Genomic DNA, 23,311 nt, shown 5'->3' with positions numbered 1-23,311 from the left:
AAGCTGTTTTGTGCCCCACCTCAATCTCGTCCTCTTGGAAATCTTATGCAGACAAACGGTGACTGCACGGCAGGTTTTTGGGCCTTACTCTTCGGGTGCATGTGAAATCGTCACTGGGTGATGTTCACGCCAAAGTTAGTCTGCTTCACCTCAGTGCAACATTCTGTTTCCCTCCAAGTATAAAATCCTCCTTCGATCTGCTGCTTCCATTTGGTTGTTGTGTCTTATCTCAGTCTGAAGCCATTCAAAGCTATGGCCATGCTCAGAGTGTCTTCCTACCGCAAGCTGTTTGAGGACGACAGCTGGAGACGAAACGGAGGGTTGAGCGTGCGGTGTGCGGGGCAATACCGGGCCTCTGTCAGGTCAGTGTGGGTTTTGCTTACCACTTTTAAGATATTAAGGTGTACAAACATGTCCACCAGTTTGTCTGTGAGGGGTATGGCATTTTAACCTGAAAAATGTTATAGATGAAATACATGAATGAGATTTCATTTAAAAGGGTAACATCTGAAATTTTCCCCTTATGATTAAAACATAGTGTACTGCTTTACATGTCAAAGGTTTCCCGGTGGATGCTGAAGAACCTTAGTGGTTATAATAACATCTTTATTCATCCCAAAGTTGGAAAATTATTTGTTATAGTCCTTAAGAATGAAGTTAAATACAAAAACGATGTATGACATGTACGTTGAAATTGGCCTCCCCATGACTGACTGTGAGGTTGTCAGCAAATAAGCAGAGATTAGGTTATCTGACAGATTGGTCAGATGTAATAATGTCACTATCAGTCGAGTGCTTTTTCCAGAATTCAGGACAAAATTACAATTTTATTTCTGCGGCCAGTCTCACACTTGTGGTCATAGCAGCTAGCCTAACAGTAGTAAATGATGAAAGCCATACGTTATATATTTGAGTAGCTGGTCTAAATGTTAGGCTGTGTATTATTTGTTTTGGGTTTTTGTAAAAAAACAGACAAAAAAACAAACCCTACACTAATAGAGAGAAACCCCAACAATCCAACAACCTTGGTGACAGCGGGAAGGAAAAACTCCCTTTTAACAGGAAGAAACCTCTGGCAGGACCAGGCTCAGAGAGCTCAAGCATTAGCTGCAACTAGTTGGGGGTGAGGGGAGGAAGGCGAAACAAAATAAATTGTGGCGATCGTGGCTCAAGAGTTGGGAGTTTGCCTTGTAATTGGAAGGTTGCCGGTTCGAGCCCCGGCTTGGACAGTCTCGGTCGTTGTGTCCTTGGGCAAGACACTTCACCCGTTGCCTAGTGGTGGTCGTCAGAGGGCCCGGTGGCGCCAGTGTCCGGCAGCCTCGCCTCTGTCAGTGCCCCCCAGGGTGGCTGTGGCTACAATGTAGCTGCCATCACCAGTGTGTGGATGACAGGTTGTGTAAAGCGCTTTGGGGTCCTTAGGGACTAGAAAAGCGCTATACAAATACAGGCCATTTTTAAATGCAGAGTGGTGTGTAAATGAATAGTAATTGGGGGGGAAAAGGTGAGTGAAGAAGAAATACTCTGTGCATTGTGGGAAGCCCCTAGAAGCCCAAGTTCTATCTCAGCGTAATGAAGGGAGGAGCCATATTCATCATATTCATTTTCACCTAAAACTAGTGCAATGTGTTAACTTCATTGACCTTAATTTGCAACATAAAAATTTGAAATTTTTGGGGAAAAAGTCCTGTAATATGGTCTAATAACACTCTGAAATAACATAAGTTAGAAGTTAGAACAGGATATAGTAAAAATGAGATATAAGATGACATTTTGATGAGAGAAAATGTATATGGGCTAAAATCTGACATCTGGGTATGACTTGAACCTGTCTCTAGGTAATATTAATTAAGCTGTAAACTGTAATCTCATCAACAATTATAACTTCAGAGGTTTGTGGTCTGAGACAAATTTGAAAATTCCCAAAACACCGATGTGTCAAAATGTGCTTAACAACCTAAAATGCATGTCTACATACAGCAATCAATGCATAATAGGTAGGTAAAGTAATCAGCACTGAGGTACCAACAACTGGTAGTGACAAATGTCTTCAGCGCACAGACGCCATCACAGGGTGCAATCTTTATTTGCTGTTACGTCAAACGCAGTCGAGCATTTCAAGCACAAGAGCAGAGACTACACACCTCTGCCAAGACTGAAAATTCCCTTCGCACCATGCATGAGCGGAGTCCCTTTATCCAGAATCAAGAGATTGGTTTGTGATATAGATAGAAGTTGGTGTTCCTTATCATCATCATCATCTTCATCATCATCATCATTTTTTTAAGAGTTGACTGTTACCCTGTGTTGGTGAAGAACAGTGAAGAATCCTTCCATGAATTCCTGCATCCAGATCCAGACTGACTCCCAAACATGAGCACCTCGAAGCCTGACCTCTCTTAAATGTATCATGCAAATCCAGAATTATGAGTAAACCTGCTAAGAAATGGACAAACTGAACCAATAACTCCATGATGTCATGTTTACAGTGAAGTATATTCAGTCTGGATAAATGCCTTGTTTGGATGCCCACGAAAAACATCTCATATATGAAGTGAGAGCAATATATGACATAACATACAACACAGAAAAATGAAAGAAACACCAACAAAAGAGAACCAAAAATCACAAAATTAGCAACATTTCAGCCTTACAAAATAAAATGAAATGGAAGAAAATGAGCAGGGATAAACTTGATGAAGCCTCTCTGTATGTGTTTAATTTATTTTTCTAAAACCTTTAAAAATATTGAGTCGAGTCTTTGGTGCTTTGTGCCTTTTCTCAGGGCTGCTGCTGTTGATGACTGTGATAAGCTAGACTTTGCAGCTGCCAGGGCTCAGAACAAAGAAGGTCTGGACCAGTTTGTCCAGGACCGCACCGTCATTGCTGCCCTCAATGACCGCCTGGTCAGGCTGATTGAGCTGGTGAGGACAAACACTGTAACTGCTGCCTCTCTGCTGGTTTCTTCTGTGTATACCTCACGCTATTTAAACCTGCGCCCTTTAGGCTCGTTGTTTTGAGGACGACAATGAGTCTCTTGAATGTCAGATCACTGAGTTGGAGGAAGAGCTGAACAATCGCCAGGCCTCTTCCAGCATCACCTCCACTGTGGCGGTGCCCGACCACAGCCTGGACGCTGTGGTGGAAAGACTGGGCAAGCAGAGGGTATGTGCTGTTGGGTGTGTCTGCTGCATGTCTCTCCGTGCGATGGCATGCCTAAATGAGGTTTTCTCATATCAGTCCGCAAGCACGTCTCACGTCATGACATCAGCCGGATCACACTTTGCATAATTGTGGGCAGGTCTGATTTACAACCTTGTCAAGATCCATCAGTATCTGGCTGTTTCTCACCACAGGATGAGATTCTGAATGACACACAGGAGCTGCAGAAAGAGCTCAAGCTCCTGAAGAAAGACTATGAGAAGGCGTCGCAGCAGAGGATCTTCGTCCGGCAGGAACAACAAGATGTGGCTGAGGTAATTGTATTTGGCAAGTATTCTGTTGGTATGCATGGAAATCCCATTGCTGCTTCAGAAAAATGGTCAGGAGGGAACTCTACTCTGCTCGACAAATAAAGAATAATTTGTGCTTTTTTTCTTTTTTAAGGACTATAAATTTATTTGAAGATTTGGTTATAACAGTAGGTTCAGTTCCAAAAAGCTAAGAGAGCACAAGCGTAGTAAAATTCAGGGTCACATCAGAGTCAACCATCCATTAATATAACCACTCAAATAATGACGTCCTTATTTGAGTGGTTATATTAATGGATGGTTGATGATCGAAGGGAGTCAGCTGGGGATTGAGCATCAGACCAAGAGGCCTCCTAGATGAGGAGGAGACCCTGAGGAAGACCCAGGACACACCGGAGAGATCACGTTTCGTAGCTTGATGCGTCGGTGTCCCCCAAGAAGAGCTGGCCTCTGCTTTGACTGCTGTCCCCATTTCACCGACCACACGAGACGCAAAAAAAAAGGATGGATGGTGATCATAGGCCCAAACACAAACGTCAGGATTCCCCACAGGGTCGTGTCATCTAGTCTGTCAAGGCTACAATTTCACTTGAAGTAAAATTATTTAGTTAGAGCTCAACTCTTAACTGAATTTACTACTGTTGATCAAAACTCACAAAACAGAGGCCATTGTATACTAAAATTACATTTTGCAAATGTGAAACCTCAAGCAGTAAAGTTTATAATGTATAAAACTGCCCTTTAAATAAGTTTGGTGGCTGTGTCTACTTAAATATATTAGTATTAAATCACTTACTTAAAACTTGAGTATGAACCGAAGCATTTTCTCTCTGATCTGACCGTGTTGCGATAATATACTTTGAGCACTAGATGGCAGGGCTGTCAAGCATCTTCACTTCCCACTCCATCCAGCTGACACCTGGCACAGCTGCTCCTCTGTAGTGCTGCCCAGTGGGTTTTGATCACCAGCAGTCACACAGTCTGGGCTGGTGGCCCACTGCAACCTGAGCCACCAAACTTTTCTTCCCTCGCACATGCCAGAGACCATCGTTTCCTTTCCAGAACCAGGCCAGATGCGAGCGAGGCTTTCATTTGTGCCTCACAGATGTAACGCAGGCTGTGATATGGTGCCGTAATGTTCCTGCTGGCTTGGTGGGAAATCAGCAGGGAGGTAGAGGAAGAGCAGAGATGCGGAGGAGAAGAGTGAATACTACACAGATCGGCCCACAACAAGCTGCATCTTTGTCAGCATAACGTCAAAAAGCCACATTTGGTTTGTTTTAGAGCATACCGCTGGCTTTTGTGTGGTTTCTATCCTACTCCATCATCAAGGATTGCACATTTCACCTCATTTTGATTTTCTGTGGCTACAGAAAAACAGAGTGAGTCTGAGTGGATGAATTAATTTTGCATATATGGAGTTTAGATTCATTTAAAGGTAAAAACAAGGTCAGAATTACATTAGAAGACTTTCTTTTGGTCAGAATTTCAGCTGGTTTTAATCCTCATTGGGATAAAAATAAACAGATAAATGGAGAGCACTAATCAATATTTTTATATTAAACATGTCAACAATAATACACGTGACAAGGCACCACTCATGGTGAAGACTTAAAGCTCCAACTCTTCTGCAGTTCAAATGGGAAACGGGAATCAAATTTAAATGACTGAATTTTTCCTGGTTGTTGGTGTCAGATGGCCTCGTCTGATCTATTAGGAACCATGCTTAGGGTTTACAGAGAGTAGTACAAAAAAATATATCCAATGAGCAGCGTTTCTCTGGCAGAAAATGCCTTGTTGACATCAGAGATCTGAAGGGACTGGCCTAGATGCTTTGGGGTAGCAGGAATGCAGCAGTAACTCAAATAACCACTGGTTAAAAGCAAGGTATACAGAAAAGCATCTCTGAAGGCACAACACATCAAATCGTGAAGCAGATGGGCAACAGCAGAAGAAAAGCACACTGGGTATCACTCCTGTCAGCTAAAACAGGATATGGAGGCTACAATTCACACAGGCTCACCAAAATTGGGCTATATAAGGTTGGAAAACTTTCCCTGGTCCGATGAGTCTCAAGTTCTGCTCCAACTTTTGGATCGTAGGGTCTGATTTGTTGTAAACCAAATGAAAGTGTGGACCCATCCTGTTGGTTCAGGCTGATGGTGATGGTGTAGGGAATATTTTAACGTGAGCATCTTTGAAATGCTACATGAGTTTTGTATTTGATAACAAACCATGTCACAAAGCTCAACCCATCAATAACTGGCTTCTTAAACATGTTAATGAATCCATTGTACTTAAATGGTCTACATATTCCCAGATCTCAATCCAATCCAGTAAAGCTGACAAATTTGCAACAGCTGTGTGACGCTATCATGTCAACAAACATGTGTAAGACACTTAAATTTGACCCAACATGCTTTTCCTTATTGTCTGTTATACAGTATTTTCAGGTTGAGAAAGTCAGTTGGAGCTAAAATTGCTACATAAACAGAAACGGCTTATTTTGAACAGTGAATCATGCAAAGCTACCCTAGAATTAAACTATGGAGCTGGAAATGGCAACTTGAGTAAAAGAAGTCTGTGACTGTGTGTGAACACTATGGAGCAACTACACAAACTACAACAGGTTTTTCTCCAGCTCAGAGAGTTCAGCAGCAGCAGCCAGTCTGTTTAATCTGCTGCAGTACATCACTGACCCTGCCACCCTCACAGCAGGAATCCACAACTTTACCACCAAACTCTTTCTTCCTAAATGTAAAAGCAGGCACAAACAGTAATTGCATTCAACACCAATTAATCCAGTTCTTTAAAAAGAGTAGACGAATTCAGAACCCCTGCCGGCAAATAGATTGGGTGACAAGGCTTTTGTGTCTAGTTAGCCTCCTTCTCATCTTCCTCCTCCTCCTCCCTTTTCCTCTGCATTGCGGCGTGTAGTTGCTGTTCAGTGACAGAGTGGCTGGTGCTGATTGTTCTCAAAATTGGTCTTCAGGGTGGAAACAACTTCATGTTTTTTCCACCTGTGGTTTGATTTAGTTTGCAAACTGCAGAGCACTCCTCAGACACTTCCAGAAATTAAGTTCAACTTCTCTGTTAACTTTACTTTCTTTTAACAGGAAGTGGATGCTGTGACAGCAGAGTGTTTGGCTCTGAGGGAGCAAGTGACTATCTACGAGGAGCAGCTGGCCAGCATGGAGACCCTGCACAGGACGGTGAGAGAAAGGGAGTTTGTAGCTGCAGGCTGATGAAACAGGAACAGTTTATAGTCACAGAAATGGCTCAAAATGTAGCACTTAGGTCAGACAGGAGTGTTGGAGGAATGCCCAGATCTGTGTTGACAAACGCAGCTCCTCGCGACCTTGGTCACCTTGCTGAAGAGTTGTAACCAGAAACGGCCACAACAACAGAAAAATATGAGCAGAGCATTCAATTCTAGATTCATAAAATCACTTTTTTTAAGGGCTTTGTACTAAATGCAGTCGTTACTAGTCTTTTAATGGGAAGGAAGGTGTTTTTGGACTGTTACACTTTTAAATTTTACCTCAGGGGTTAAAGTGGGATTTGTTTAAGTGGTGGTGGAACTTAAAGATGGGCTGTTGAAAACAATTACTTGAAATAAGTCATCAAGTGATCAGCTGCTACTCTGGTACTCGCTGTTTTTTGTTGATTTACCCAGCTGAATTCAACAAGATATAAGCAGATATTTCATGAACTATATTCCTCATTTTCCAACACATAGACATTATAAACCTAGTATAAAAGTTATAATTCAGTGACTGAATCCGATCAGCATTTAAATATAACTTGATGTTTGCTATCTTTGATGTAACTTCACATTGTCCATGAACGACACAGCCTGCTCTGTATGAGTCCAACATGGCATCAGTTACTGTAAACTTCACCACAATACTGCAAACTAATCGGTATAGCATGCACGAAACTGTTAGTAGATCCACAGTATCCTCATGCAAAGTTTGAACATCATAAATTGAGTGTTTTGCAAAAATATTTTCCAAAAACATAATGCAAGAACACATAGATCATATACCTGATTTAAAAACTTTAAAATGAGTCACATGTAAGATTTTAATTTTCTGTAGAGCACCGACTGCCACTTTGCATCTGCACCATGAACAGATCACAGGAATGTGTTAATTGATATGTGAATGTGCCAAAAATTGATTGTCTGTATTTAAGCTGTTTACTTCTTGACCTGTAATGTATCAAAAACATCCCTCTCCTGAATGGTATAAATTCATTTTTGAGGCAGATCAAACATTTCTGTCTCAAGGCAAAAGCTGCAGTCAGTGTTTGGCAGAGTAACTTTTATATTTAGTTTATTTATCGAGGTAAAAAGTCTCTGTGAGATAAAAACGGTAATAGGCACCAACCTGCAGATTTAATTCCTCATTGATCGAAGATGCAGGAACACCTTCCCACCGTTCTGGGCATTTTACAGCAAACAAACAGGATGTGATTGAATTGCAGACTTTCAGTTAAAACCAAAATATTGCAAAAACATTTGATGAATTACAACCAATTTAATACACAAATATAAAATCACAAAAAAAGCATGTTATTGTCCAAAAACAGTCCTGTGAAAAAGAGAGTTTTTACTGGAGTCCTGTGTAGAACCGAGTACACTTAGCGCTTCACGAGCTTTAGCAACAACAACTTAAAGTAATTGTTTTCTGTGTGATTTTATCAGTCTCTCACATCGTTGTGGAGGAATTTTGGCCCACTCTTCTTTATAAAACTGCAAAGGTTTCACCATAGTGTTTCAATCAGGTCGAGGTCAGATCTGAGAATAATAAAAAATATGCCCATATTTTCATATCTGCATGGTAAATATGAAAGAACAACCAACTCTGGGGTTGTTAAGCATAACACGTGGAAACAGGAGATTGAAGCTGACAAAATCTGCTTTCTGCCGAAGCTCACTTGCTGAAACATCAGTGTAAGAATTCACTGGTTTATAAAGGATTTTGTGCTAGTATCAGATTGTCATTTTATCTTCGAACTCTTGAACATGCCCCACAAAATAAAATGTATTAAGTAGCTTCTCTGCACTCAAACAAATTTTTCAACTACTCCTTTAAAAAAAGCACATGCTTGCAGCCATATTCTGTACATATCCACACACACCCCCAGCCCTCTGCACCTTCTACAATTTTCTCCACCTCACCAGGAGATGACAGGCGCACCCCGGTATCAGATCTAGAGGCTGCAGGCAGAGAGAGAGAGAGGGAGGCAGCTGAAGCAGGAGCAGCTCCATCACTCTGTGTTTTTCCTCTGCAAAGCCGGACCGCGCGGCATTTAACACACTCCCTCTGGGACACGCTCGATAACTCCCCGTCCGGGAAATGCGGCTGAATACCAAATGAAAACAGAAGTTCCCTTTGTTTTATTAACTGTTGTTATTATCGGCACTTCCAGATACCCCACATTCCCCTGAGAAATCGGCAGCCATGTCGTTATGTAGGTGCAGGGAAGAGGAGAAAAATGTTAGTCTGCCACTGCAGCTCTGTAGCAGTTCATTTTCTTTGTAACTGATGTGAGGCTGCAGACATGCATGTTGAGGCCTTTGGTCTCTGTGTGTTTGTAGCAGACAGAAAATTTACCTGAGTATACTTTTACTGCACAACACACTTGTTCCTCAGTTTTTTCTTTTACTGTTGTAGGGGTGAGCTATATCTGAAATACACTAGGCATCTATGGATATAATAAACATACATATGTGTACTAATTAATAATGCTGACACATTTTCATCAATAAAGACAAGGCTCAATTTTAAAATGTAATGCAAGAAGTCAGAGCATTGGTGGTTTGGTGTAATTGTAGCAAACATAAGGTCATATTGACCATCCATCTATACAAGTAATCACATTACTCCTGTATTTCTAATCATTTTAGACTTTTAACATGTTTCTATATAAAATTAGGTGTCTGCCCTAGTGTGCACTTCTTGCAAGAACACTTTGGTTTTGCAGGGTCTTATAGAATCAAACCACATTAAATCAGTCATACAGGTAAATGGACAATGACAGGGACTTACTTTTAGACAGAGATAGTAGCTCTCTACTGCTGGGGCTGCTGAGAAGAGCGCCATCAATAAGCTTATAGAGAGATGAAACTGATATAAGTTCAGCTTATTTGCGTTCACTTCCATAATTTGAAATCCATGATCATCTTTTTTAACTTGACTTTTAACTGCTTGACTTTAAGTCCCAACCATACTTTAATGATTCGTCCTCTCTCGTGTTCACATTTATTAAAATTATTACCAACATAGGACAGTCTTGCCAGGTGGGGTCAGCAAATTTTGGGGGGTGGCCAGTGCCCCCTCTGGCCCCCTCTTTGTAGCGCCCCTGTTCAAACCTCAGGAAGCTTCAGTTCACATGTTCTCCACACCCTTGTGTGGATTTTCTTTGAGATCTGATCTCTCCTGCCACTGGAACAACATGTCAAGTTATTACTTATTACCAGGGCACTCCTGCAAATAAGATTCTTAATATCAAAGGGTTTATGGAAGCTTGTTGCCACCACTGTTGTTTTGGTTTGTTTTTTCCAGAAGTTTGAATTAGGTGAAATTTTCCTTGCTTAAAAAATGTTTTAGAAAAGATGTATTTGTACACAATGTTCATTAATATTGCGTTCACTAAGAACAAATAGATCTAAGTGTAATGTTGCAGTAGTCTAAATTTCATACAACTACCTCCCAAAATGACCTGTCATACCTCAAAATCATTGTGAAGTTAGATGAGGCTGCTTCTTTGTCCTTTGCATGATCGATATAAAACCTGTGCTTGTTCATGTTTCATCGTAGATATCCTAAAAGCTCAGACCACCTCTCAGTCAAAGGACAAAAGTTGAGACAGAGTTGATTTGGACACGTATGAAGAAGAGATACTGGGTATGCTGGGAGAAGGATGTGGGAAAAATATAGCTGCCAGACAAAGAAAGAGAAAAGTTATAGATGATGATTGTGGATGTATTAGGAAATATTAGGAGCTGAATTATAAAGAAGTAAAGTGCAAGTCTATTAAAACTGACATTAAGAACAGTGTAATAAATAAATGTGTGTTGTTACATTCTTGTGTATTTGTATGTGTTTCGTGTATGAGCAGACAGTGGAGGATATGCTGGAGCCCAACGAAGGGATCACCCGGGCAGCAGTGATTAAATTTGGCAGCCCTGACATTGCTCCGGCTTTGGATGTAAAAAAGTACTACTGCCAACTGGCTGAGACACTCCAGGTACAACACAGAGTACATAACACACAAAACCCACAGAGAACCACACCAATACCATGCACCGGACGATCCGAGGGCCTGCGCTAAGGCCCAGTTATTAACTGTGAATCATGTGTAGAGCCCCAAAATGAAAACACGGAGTCAGAAATGAACATAATGGTGGTTTACAGGGAAAAACATGTATTCAATACATTACTGAGCCATATAATAACAAACAAACAAGAAAATAACGTATGTACACCACTGTTAACAGCTGCTAATTCTCCAGCTGTTAAAAAATCATTGTGAGAAATATAACAAAGTGGGTCTCATTAGATGAAAAAAAAGCATGTGAAAATATGATAAATAAGCATTCATGGCTTCACAGGCTGGATTCAGACAGACATCGGTTGCGATCTTTCAGTGGCTCTCAAACTGTGGGTCATACAGTCACTACATTTTGAGACTGTACTACAAAAGCAAGTTTTGTTGAATGAACTAAAAAACATAATAAATGAGTTTGTTAATGCTATCGTGTTGACCGAGTTTCACAAAAGTTAAACCTTGTTCCTTTAAAACTTGTCGGGTAAATGGGAACAAGCCCTTTTTTGTTTTTTCTTCATATCTGGGATATGCCACAAAAGGTTTGCAGAGCCACCGGTGAGCACACATGGAAACACACATCACAGCTGCTTGAGCGTTTTATGATCTCATGATCTCAGAAAACTAAACAGTTGTCATTATTTTTTTTATTTTTTTGGCCATGCATCCTAAACAGGGCACAAACGCTTCCAACAGAAATCGATCTTGTGTGGTTTTAATTTCACTTGATGATATGCTCTCCAGCTAGCCAGCCAACCTGTGCTGAGTGATTTCGTGACAGGATAAAGTAATGTGTTACAATCTCACTGTGTGTATTGGCCGGACCATGCCATGGAACGAAGTAATGTGAACAATAAGGTTGTGTTACTGGGTTGTTTTTTAATACTTCTAAGTACCTTCTGCGGTTTATATATTGGTGCAGGTCGTTCACTTCCTGTGGGTTATTTCATTATTCTTGAACTGCTTCTATTTAAATAAGAGATCTGAGTACTTTCACTTTTGACACTCTCTCCAGTGACCAGTTCCTCATCCTCTTTACGATTAACTCCAATATTCTCACCGCACCACCCTCCCTCTGTCCCTCTCAGCTTTCACAAATCACACAACGAGGCTCCCACTTGTTTTCTTTACCTCTTAACACAACATTGGGGAAGAACTTGGAAATCAGAGGTGCTGTTCTGGACCCGAACAGAATGTCTTTGTCCACCTGTGTGTGTGTGTGTGTGTGTGTGTCTTGCAGCATCGAGGTCCTGCACTGGGGTCAGACTGTAGCTCCGGTGGGTCTGACCCTCTCTGAGGTGAGGATGTCTGCCTGGTTCAGAGGTCAGGGCTGCAATCAGACTGCAGGCCGCCTTCCCAGGCTCCTTAGCTGCACTGAAGTGGACACTGGTGTTTGTGTGCATTTAATATGGAGACATGACTAAGGGATATCTGCCTGTCTACGTGTGTTTCTTGTTCTTTAAAACGCCATCTATTTACTCTCTCCCTCCCACTCAGGCTCTTGCCTCGCCAGCTGGACACCGTCCTGTCTGTGCCTGGCCTCGATTACGAGACGCAATTGTCTCGATGCTAAAATGATTGCTATTGGTTGTGAGCAGTAATGGTGATTGCTGGCGGACTCCTACACACCTGTGCGCCCTCATGATTTGGCTAATCATGAAACTGGTGTACGCAAGGAGAGCTAGTATGAGAGACTCTGATTGCTCCCCCTGCCAAAGTGCACTTAATTACTCAAAAAGATCCCAGCAGCACTGACTTCTCATCTTGTGTCTCTTCAGTATGAGTGCGGTGCAGCCTCCTCTGCTGTGGTCCACAGTGGTGACGGAAAGGAAGTGGAAGTGGGAGGAACTGGAGGGTCAACGGTCAAAGACTTGACAAAGATAAAGGACGCCGGTGAGATAAAGATGCTGGTGAGTGTTCTCCCCCTGCCCTTTCTTTAAAGAGTTAGTTGAGCCAAATTACACAAAGCACATACGCTTAGCATAGTTTGTTTGGAGTAAACTTGAGCTTTACATCAGGGCAGGGCGTTTTGGTTGCATTTGCCAAGCTTTTAAGTTCTTCTGAACTTCTTGCACGAAAAGGAAGCTAGTTGATCCAAAAAAGGAAAAAAAAAAAAGATTTACCCATTTTATGTACGCCTACAGCAACTTATATCTGGAACAAACAGTCACAATTAAAGCCAAAAGATCATTTGCAGTTTATAGTGTAATAGAGCATAACATTATGTGATTGTTATGTTTCATATCTTTGTTTTGGCCACATATATTTGGAAACCAGACCATGATTAACATTCTTTATGAATGAGTTATATATTAAATAACGCAGTGAATTGTTCTTCAACATATGCTTTTGTTTGCCACTAAGACATGGCCTGAAACAACTCATGTTAGGGAAACCATCCAGCATCATACAGTAAGTTCTACAAGTAAGTGTAACAAGAATCACCCCCCTGCTTCTTTTCATAAGTAAACAAGTGTGAGGAGAGCAGATATGACATGTTTAATATTTTCCCGGCTGAAATCATACCAGACACAACACACGCCAATGGCAAACGGGGTCAATTTTATCCTTTTTATACATATACCTCTGATCTGCTTTCATATCAAAAACATGTGAAACAGTAAGTACCAAGTTCAACATTTGCAAACCACCTTTAGCAACGTGGACAAAAAGTAACTGTTTTTTAAGTGACTATATCAGTGTCATCGTCATTGCTGTGGAGGAACTCCTCAGTGTTGCTTTGGTTTATTGAGATGTGCATGAATTAGTTTATGTACAGCTTTTTTTAGGTCCCACCACAGCATTTTAATTGGGTTGAAGTTTAACTGTGTAGCTCTGTTGTAGATTTGCTGGTGTGATTGGGATCATTGTCCTGTTGCGTGACATAGTTTCAGCCAAGCTTGAGCTGTAGGAACGTTGTCCTCGCAACGTGGATGAAGAAAAAACCCCAATGATCACCTCTCAGAGTGACATCTGATAGGCCGTGTTTGGTTTCAGGTGAAATATGGAACTGTGGGTTATCCTCGGAGATTTCCACTTCGGTTTTGTCTGTCCGTTTTTTCAGTAGATCTGTGGTTTGCTTAGACGAATCTTTGCAAATCTAAACTGTGCTGCCATGTTGTTTCAGACTGAACAGGCTTTCTTTTTGAAGTTTCTTTGAGCATTTCACAGTCTGACTTTGAGGTGAATTTGCTGGGAACATTCCAGGATTGTGTTAACACAACGTTTGTCTCCAGACCAGGAAACTGCACAAACTTTTGCTTTATAGAGGCGGTCACATTTGGTGACGATCAGTAAATTAAATAATATATGATTAGCCGCACCTGGCTACTACTTACCCTCCTGATATGGAAGCACTAAAGGTGTACTGAACAGTACTGTGAAAGAGTCCTGTAAAAACTTTTCTCTTTCTTCATGACGCTATGAGAGTGATAAAATCTTCTCATGTAACTCTTGGCATGAAAATTATTATTTTTTTGGGTTTTTTTTTTAAATGTTTTGAGCTCCACAATCAACACTCACTTGACTTCTGCCTCCACACCTGTGAGAAATATAAAATCAAAACGCTCTGCAGGGCTGCTGATTGCAACAGCCGAATGAGAGAATATTGTTTTTGAGGTGATCAGAGCTTTACACATCATTTAAGTCCTTTAGTTACTGCCTGCTGATAGTGATCTTCCCATAATACATTTTCAACCTCTTTACTGAAAAAGGAAAGGGTTTTAACATCTATCAGCTGGCTCTGTGTCGGTCATCAGCTCCTAAATCAGATGTAATGGTGAAAATGAATGGTTTCCCACAGCAGGCAAAGGGAGTTGAGAGCGGCTGAGTGACAGCAGAGCAACAGTGTGGGAGATCCTGCTGACCAGAGTGTTTACTCTGCGGACGTTTTCAGCAGGAGATGTGAAGAGCTCGACTGCAGCTCACACAGGATTTATTGCTCTCTGTGTCCTCAGTTATATTAAGTACAGTCTTTCAGAGCGCCTGCAGTGTCATAGGCATCTTTATACTTCTCACACACACACTGAGTGGAAAGGAAATGAAGCTTAATTTGTCATCCTGCTAGCAAAAAAAAAATAAATTAAAAGGTGCCAAGGGAGCAAAGAGACTTTGAAGGAAACAGACAACAAAGTGAGACGTGAATGAAAAGACAAACCAGGAAATGGTGACTCAGGTAAAAACACCTCTTATAGTCCACCCTGCTCTTATTAGCATCCGTCAGTGGTCTGACCACAGCTGGCACCCAACCACATCTGTAGCAAACATGGTGGTTTGGTTCTCATTAGTGTGGCTCTACCTTTCAGCTCTTTAAATAAACATCAAGCCTCTGTAACCTCAGCACAAGTCTCCCAACATCATCTACTTTTCTTTAATATTCAGCCTCACTTTTTGCTCTGTCCAGGCTGACGGATGGACAGCACGGCCTGATCTGCTCTGTTTCCTCTTCGTCTGTGATGGATGCCTCGGGTCTGGTTTCTCACTGAGAGACAACATGGCCAAACAAACCGATTGCAGTGAAATCAGGCCTGACACACAAATGTATATAATAGAACAGGCTCTGATGGGTTTATCCGCCACCGCTCGCGTATACATACAAGGCCAGGCTCCACTTATCATGCCAAGGAGAGTAAGTGAGTCACACAGTTTGGGAAGTCTCCATCAGCCTGTGAGTAGTAATCGGGTCGTCTTCTGGTCACATGATCTGGCTGAAAGACGAGCAGGACTGCCTGGATCCCCATCTGGCTGTGACAGCTAATTGTTGAACTTCAGTGATTGCTGTAATTACTCACGGCGGGGGAAGGGATGCTCCTCAGTTAGTTTGTGGTGAAAGTAAAGTAACCTGTTCTGTCTGTGTTTGCTGGGTTAATTTGCATACTTCAGTTGTAGTTAGAGCTCAGTTTAAATCCATGTTTTCAGTTAGTAATGATGAAAAAGTGCCACTGGGACTGATGGGAGTAGCTTTAAATCAGAGGTATGTAGTTGTTAACTAAAATACAAAATTTTGCCCAGTTAATGTCAAGTCAGGAGGCTAAGGAAGTAATTATAATTCCTCCTGAGGGGGGGTCATAATTGTGTGAACCAAATTTCATGGCAGTCTATCCAATAAATCCTCAGATATTTCCTCTTAAAAACGTCAACTTTGTAGTGGTGCTAGAAGAATTGTCGGGGGATCACCAAATTCTGCAGAAGTCGCCATCTGGAATCAATGAATGTCTGTTCAATATGTCATGACAATCTAATATACACTGATCGGCCACTACATATAATATTGTGTAGGTTCGACTCATAGCACCAAAGCAGCTCTGATTGGTCAGGGCATAAACACAGGTCCAGATTTTGATCTGGGGAGTTTGGAGGCCATGGAAAGGTCCCTGGCTCTCTGTCATTTTTGGGGGTTCAATAGACCGTTATGTCCCACTAAGGGAGGTTGCTGCCATCAGGGGGTGATATGGGAGACATGGGTTGTGTGTGTAAAGGTTGGCGGCAATTTTTAGGTGGATGCGAGGTTTCAAAATAACATCCACAGGACATTTTCCAGGAGAAGATCGCATTGTTGAGAGAAAAAATTGTAGTATTCACATCAACTGTCAGTGGTTTTGATTTTTTCACGTTTCCTAATGTCATTAGCAAGGACCCTCCCAAACCTGAATAAAATAAAAACATTTATCTATGATGAAACAACAAGCCAGGTCAGATGCTATGATTTGGAGAATGCCTTACTTGCCAGTGGCTCCTTGGCCTGGCGGGTCGCTCTCATATCATCCAACTGATGCATAACATTCAACTTGTTATGGTGTTGGCTGCCATGTTTATAACTATCGATTTATTTTTAAATATCTAGCAGCAATGGATAAACATTAGCATTCATCTGAGTCCTATTTCTGGCCATCTGACAACTACAAACTGACGACTAACATCTGCTCTTGTTCTTGGCCTCATTTGTTGATAATTTTTCTGAAGTTCAGAAGTGAGACCACAGCCGAAACAATCCCCTTCCATTTGTATCTCTAAAAATGCTTAAATGCCCCACATGTCTATTTCTTCACATTTCCATGTCTCCACATTTTTCTCAGTTTGTAACTCGGCCTCAAAGCAGTCTTCATTTAATGTGAAATGCAGTTTAAGGCTGATAAGAAGGTTGCCATTGACCAAAGGTTGAAGCTCTTTGTTGTCTTACTGAAGTGCTCCTCAGCTGCTGTTCTTGAACTGAACATGAACACGAGGGCACTAAAATGTTGTGGTATTGGATTATTACATTATCGGTAACAAAAGAATTCAATATACAAGCAATTTTGCAGATATATGTTCAATGAATAACTCCTTCTCTTTATTCCTGAAGATTTCAGAGCTACAAAAGGAGCTTGCTGAGCTCGAGAAGCATAACGAGGAATTGGAGGACGAGGTTGAAATGAAGAAGGCTGAATACATGGATGAGATTGCTGATCTAGAGGTATAACAGGGGAATGATTAATGCAGTTGAAACCTATATTCTGTCATTCAACTTCATCCTCTGCTGCTCTGTGTGGGTGTGTGTGTGACATTAGGCGACTATAGATGAAATGAAGTGTCAGAAGGCCAATTTCCAAGAACAGATGAAGGAGCAGTGTGAAGACTATAAGTTTCTGCTCACTCAGAAGATGGCCAGAGACATGGAGATTGCTGCTTACAGGTCAGATGGTTGATGTTTTTAATTATACTTAATAACAGACAACTCTGGCTTCAACATGTGAGTAAAATTAGATAATCTAATCAGTTTCGCATTGTGATAATAGAAGAGAGAACTTAAAAACTAGAAATTAAAAGTTTTGGTTGACCTCAGGGTCAGGCCATGCAATGCTCATCTAACAGCTAAAGCTTGGCTAAAACTGAGTCATGCAACAGGACAATGATCCCATGACTGAAATGGCTAAAAAAAAAAGTCATATAAAAACACCTTAACAGAGTTGTGGATACACGAATGCCTGCAAATCTCAGTGAACTGAAACAATAACTTAAAGAAGAGAAAAGGGACATTCAGAGAATGATAACATGGTTCTACGTGCTGTTGAATTAGGAAGTGTACTTTGTTTTTCACAGGACTGTAAGTCAGGTTACAGTAGCAGCCTCAGAAGGGTATTCCAGATGTTCCTTTCCTCAGCAGCGTATTCCAGTTCTCTAGCATCCCAAGGCTCTCCCAGTCTAGACAAGATATACAATCTCTCCAGAGATTTCTGGATCTGCTGTAGGGTGTGATCAGAGCTCCGAGCTCCCTCTGGATGTCTGAGCTCCTTACTGTATCTCTGTAATCCCATTTTATATTACGGTGAATTATAGATGCAGTCTAGGCATCCATTACTAGTATGAAGTGATAATGCTCAGATTTACTCTCTTGTTTCAATACTCAAGGTTTTACAACAGTAATCCACAAACCAACCACATCACATCGTGACAATATGTTAATGTTGGATACAGTCTATAATGGAGTCGTATATAAATGGTTGCAATTTTGTATCCGTATAAAGCAACTTGTTACATTGTATATTCGATAGTTATTATTGGACTCTAATGTAATAATAAAACTGATAAAATGGTTCAAATGGTTATGGTAAAATCGAATAATTTAATAGTTTATTAATTGTAATGCATTGCAGTTGATGATTAATTAATTCATAATTGATTTTAAGCATTTTCAATCATAACAAGGTCAGTATTCTGCTTTGTTTTGCAGATCATGTATTTCAGATATTGACTTTATAGCAGTACTTTAATTTAACCTTAAAACTTAAAGCACTATGATGGACTGTAATGTACAAGTGCTTATCCACGCCTCTTTTGCACGTTTTAAAATGAAGAGCTTGCATGAATATAAACCTCTGTGCCTTCACGATCCTCATTTCAGGGCTGCGGGTTGTTATTCTTAAGGGAGACCAATAAAATTTTACACACACACACTATGCCACACACACGAGAAGACTTTGGGATGACTTGATTTAATTGTTAGTGAGACTGTCAGTCAAGAGGACAGCCGTGTCTGCTGGAGAAATATTCCAAGAAAAACACTGCATCATTTGATTTCAGTGATTAGTTTGTCATCCCCTGTTAAAGGTGCTGAAGTCATAAAGTCAGCTGCCGTAATATCTGATTGCAGTTAATATCTACAGACTCTGAGGCATACAGTGGATTCTCATCTCTGTGGTAGAGGCTAAAATGAAAACAGATGTCCGCCTCAATGCTCAAAAAGGTGCCACATAATATTTAAACATGTCAGGAGAAATGAGCTGTTCGGGGCAAAGCACATAATGGCCTTGAGACGATTTTATTAAACTGAAATTAGCTCAAAGCTCTGTTTCCATTTGGAATTCTTCAAAGATGAGAAAACCACCAATATCCCAAAATCTTTTTCTAAAAGCTCTACTGTGAGTAATGCAAGGAGTGTTTCCACAAGATCCGGTGTATAAGCCCAGTATTGTCAAGCGCCTCATACAGTGCCACCTGGATATCCGTGATTTCCATTATAAGATATTCCTGAACACAAAAGGCTGACATCACGGGCCAACTGGGTTCACAGGAAATGTGCTGTGGTTTCCTGTGCGCGACCTTGAAGAAGTTTCATGTCATCCCCTCTGTTCATTGAGGTTGTTTAACCATCTGCCATCCTGGTATGTGGAGTGACGCACTTCAGCCATCCCTTCCCGCTGCCACAGGCTTCCTCCTGGTCCTTCCATCACCCATCCAACTGCATCTGACCATCTGACCCCAGGGGGGCCCCCAATGCAGGCCTGAGCTCAGACCCTCAAAATACCTCATTAGAATGGGCAAAGAGGACCTCACACTGACAGCACTATGTGCTGGGCCTCTGCCAGCTCTTCTCCATGCCAGCCTGTTAATGTCAGTTCACCCCCCACCCACTCCGTACACACATTTACAAATTCGCCACAGTTTTAATTCCCTCTCATTACCCAGCAGACTGTCCCAAAGACACACGGGCGATGCCAACTTCTTTCCTTCCTTTCTTCATTTACTATATGTTTTGTCATCCGTGATTAAAGCCATGAATAAGAAATGAAAATGGGGATTGTTTATTCTCTCTGTGCCGTGGCAAACTGTCTGCAAAGAAGACCCTAATGACCCCGGGCTGCCGTTACTGGGTGGCTTATCGCCTGCAAAAGCACCTCAGAGCAGTTTGGGCAGATGCTCCCTACTTTTGCTTACTGCTAATGTGATCCATATTACACTGTAATTCTCTCTACTGTTCTTTGTGGTCTGCTCCTGCTGCTCCATGACGCAGCAACAAGTAGCTCATCTAAGAACAAGATCCTTTATTTACTTTACTATGAGGTTTCGTTTTTATATTACCGATATATCAAATGACTCCCCTCTTCCCCTTTTGAGCTTCTTATTTTGTTTCAGTTTCTCTGCTCTCATCACCTGTGTTGGAGTTATGTAGAAAAAGCATAGAAAAGGTGCTTGTGTGAATGGGTAAAGTTGTATAAAGGGCTTTAAATGCCTATGTACAATAGAAAAGTGCTATAGAGAACTGGTCCATGGCCATGACTGTCATTGCAATATTGGGCTTTTAATGAACTGTTGTTTCTATGAACTGTTGCTTTGCTTGGGTGGAATGATTGTACAAAATATATCTTCAATGACTAAAATGGAATTGGAATTTATTTTGGATTTTTTTCAGAATCATACATACAGGCTTAAATATATGCATACACGCTCACTAATATTTGGTTAAATGTCCCTTAGCAAATTGCTCCTCAAACAGATACTTTTTGTAGCCATCAGCAAGCTTCTTGGCAGAATTGATAGAGTTCATTGAAATTGGTTGGTGTCCTGGCACAGGCTTGGCTTTTAAGGATAGTCCACAAATTTTTTTTTCTTTAGGGTTGAGGCTGAGGCTTTGGGCAGGCCATAGCAGAGGCTTAATATTAGCCTGTTCTGTCCACTCTAAAACACCTTTTTATGTGTAAATGGGATCATTTTCCTCTTGGAACATCCAACTGTGTCAACCGTCTGGCTGTTAATTTGAAGTAAAGTTGAAAACAGCCCCAGAGCTTAATGCTACCACCACCATGCCAGACAGTTGGCACAGCAGTCTTAGATTTGAAAGTCTCGCCTTTACTTCTACGACTCTTGTCATTGTGGCCAAATTTGCCTTGTCTAAACATAAAATCTTTCTGCAGGAAAAACATTTTTTCCTGCAGAAAGATTTTGGCTAGTTTTTGTGGGAAGCTGCTAATTTCAGTCAAGCTTGAAGATGCTGATTTTGGAGCATGGGCTTCAATCTGGTTTTGTACCCTCTCAATTCATGATGATCTAAAACTCACATCACTGTAGACAGTAATGCAGTTTCCAGTTCATGGCAGGCTTGAGCTTTAGTGTTTTTAATCATGCTAACCACTTTCCTCTCATCTAACAGTCTTCCTGTCTTCTGCCTGTCTCACATTGACTTCACCCTTTTTGTGTATACAGTCAATGCAGTCGATATTATCCTCAGAGATGAAAAACAGTGTTCAACTTATATCCACATTAAATCCACTCAAGTGGAGAAAACCATGACTTCAAATTCTGACGGTACTCTATATGCTTGTTGTGGAACTGGCAGCTTTATAAGACGATAATATGTCATGTTATATGAGAATAACATAAAATGATGGGCGAAAGTCCTGGGTCACCACAGCAGCTGCTCAGCCATGGAAACGCTTAACACAAAGTTCCCGGTGCACAGTTTGTGTGCTGATGTTAGTGATGGAGGACGTTTGGAGCTCTACAGTTACTGAGTCAGCAGAGCAGTGAAGGCGTTTGTGCATCATGCCCCCTCAGCACTTGACGATCCTGCTTCTGTTTTCTTGTCAGCTACTTTGGTCTGAGTGCCTATGTTTCCTAACGTCCTCCGCTTTGCAATCACTTGCAGTTGATGATGAAATATCTAAAAGGAACAAATTTCATAAACTGACTTGTTGCAAAAGGAACTTCCTGTTTAGCGAGCTCATTTGAACTGCTTGATCTTTCACAAACGCTTGTACAGTCTGCCTGCATGGCTAGGTGTTCGATTTTAAACAAGAAGTACCTTAGCTTATTTGTGTAAACTCTTTTTAGGCTTTTATTAAGGTTAAGCATGTTATTAAATGAGTGATGAGCTGTTTACTTGGCTTGTCCAAACTAATTGAGTAACTGAGAAAATAATGTTCTACTCTGGATCTGCCAATATATGACTAATTAGTGAATGCCGTTCCTGCTTCTGTGAGTTATAACCTGTGTGTTGTGTTTTTATGTGCTTCTGTTGTTCAGGAGTCTTGTGGAGGAAGAGGAGGAGAGACTGTGCAGCCTGTGACTTAAGCCTGAGCAGTCAGATCTGCTGTCCTGACTGTGGTTGTGCTCCCCAACACAGACAAAAGACAAACGCGTAAAAACAGACCCCATTTCTGCACTTCGATGAAGCTTAACGCAACGATTCGGCAATTTGAGCAGACATAAACTTAGTATGACAGATTAATGCTGTCTGGAGGCCTACAGTAAGCCGGGCCATTGATTACAGGTTTCTGGCAGATGACCCTGATACTCCAAGAAAGATGGAGCTGTCTAAAACTGGTGGGGGCTGTGGGATGAGTGTGTATCCGTGCAGCGTCTGGAAGGGATATTTCGTTAAGTGGGGTTTTATCTTTACCAGCTCTCTGATATGACTCATAAATGCTTTGTCCCCTCTTTGTTGAACAAGACTGACACGCAATCGCAGATAAACACACACACACACACGCACACACCCTCAACTGTGCGGCTCCGCGGAGTCATTCCCGCTCTGATATCACCTCGTCCATCACTCAGCCTCTGTCTGGCTCTTAACCTGCGACCCCGTCACTGTTAACAAAGACAATGACGGCTCTCTCTTTGGTAACTAAAAGCGTTTCGCCTTCCCTTTGCTTTTTCAGCCATACATTTGAGTTGGTTTTGACGGCCGAGAGTCCAGCGTGCTGTGTTTGCTTTTCAAATGGTTCATGAAGTTGTTTTTCTGCAGCTCTTTCAAAATGAGCACCTGGATCTTTCCACAAGAAAAACTCTGTGTGATTAATCATTGCTTCTTTCAAAAGCAGTGTCCCAATTTACTGTCGTTTCGGAAATAAGCATTCGGTAATACATTCCCTAGTAATCTTTTCCTTATTTTCTACACAATGTTAAAGCTGTCTGCGATAAATCATTTTTGGTTGCTGCCTCTGCACAAGCATCAAAATGTACTTTAGATTTAAATTGATTAAAACTAGTTGCTTGAGAGATCAACCCACGGTGTGTGATTTCTTTTGTTAAAACTCCTGGTTCATGAGAACCCCTTGTGAATCCTCAGGCTTAAGACTTTCTCCCATACTGTAGAGCAGAGTGATTTATGTTCAGTGAACCTTCTTCCATTCATCTTCATGCTTAACGTGAGATTTGCACATTCCCAGCAATTAGGGATCTCAAAGGCTTGTTAGCTCTGCCACAAAGATGAAAAATGCTGCTAATAACTGATCAGATAAGATTAGCCACAC

General features: G+C 41.3%; 1 protein-coding gene across 2 annotated transcripts; it reads left to right on the top strand.

Moving 5' to 3' along the window:
- Window positions 1–205: 205 nt before the first annotated feature.
- Window positions 206–22,122, top strand: vimr2 (vimentin-related 2). Of its 2 annotated transcripts, none has more exons than XM_085373141.1 (10): window positions 206–362; window positions 2,783–2,921; window positions 3,004–3,162; window positions 3,354–3,473; window positions 6,584–6,679; window positions 10,596–10,724; window positions 12,581–12,712; window positions 17,143–17,253; window positions 17,348–17,472; window positions 22,080–22,122. In XM_085373141.1, exons 1-10 carry the CDS (start codon window positions 253–255, stop codon window positions 22,120–22,122), a joined length of 1,164 nt encoding a protein of 387 aa, XP_085229267.1. In that variant the 5' UTR covers window positions 206–252. The 2 variants fall into 2 exon arrangements, with proteins under 2 accessions (XP_085229267.1, XP_085229261.1); XM_085373135.1 differs by having other exon boundaries at window positions 206–368.
- Window positions 22,123–23,311: the final 1,189 nt, after the last annotated feature.

This window comes from Diplotaxodon limnothrissa, linkage group LG2 (assembly GCF_057381915.1).
Source record: "Diplotaxodon limnothrissa isolate DT_005_m linkage group LG2, D_limnothrissa_male_GT1.1, whole genome shotgun sequence".
Classification (NCBI taxonomy): Eukaryota; Metazoa; Chordata; class Actinopteri; order Cichliformes; family Cichlidae; genus Diplotaxodon; species Diplotaxodon limnothrissa.
This window is presented reverse-complemented; position numbering and strand designations above follow the sequence as displayed.

Bases quoted from the DNA above. Each gene is read 5' to 3' on its own strand.
- vimr2 (XM_085373135.1), top strand. From the start codon at position 253: ATGGCCATGCTCAGAGTGTCTTCCTACCGCAAGCTGTTTGAGGACGAC. The intron at 10,725-12,580 runs GTACAACACAGA...GTGTCTCTTCAG, and splicing joins AACTGGCTGAGACACTCCAG to TATGAGTGCGGTGCAGCCTC. The intron at 17,254-17,347 runs GTATAACAGGGG...GTGTGACATTAG, and splicing joins ATGAGATTGCTGATCTAGAG to GCGACTATAGATGAAATGAA.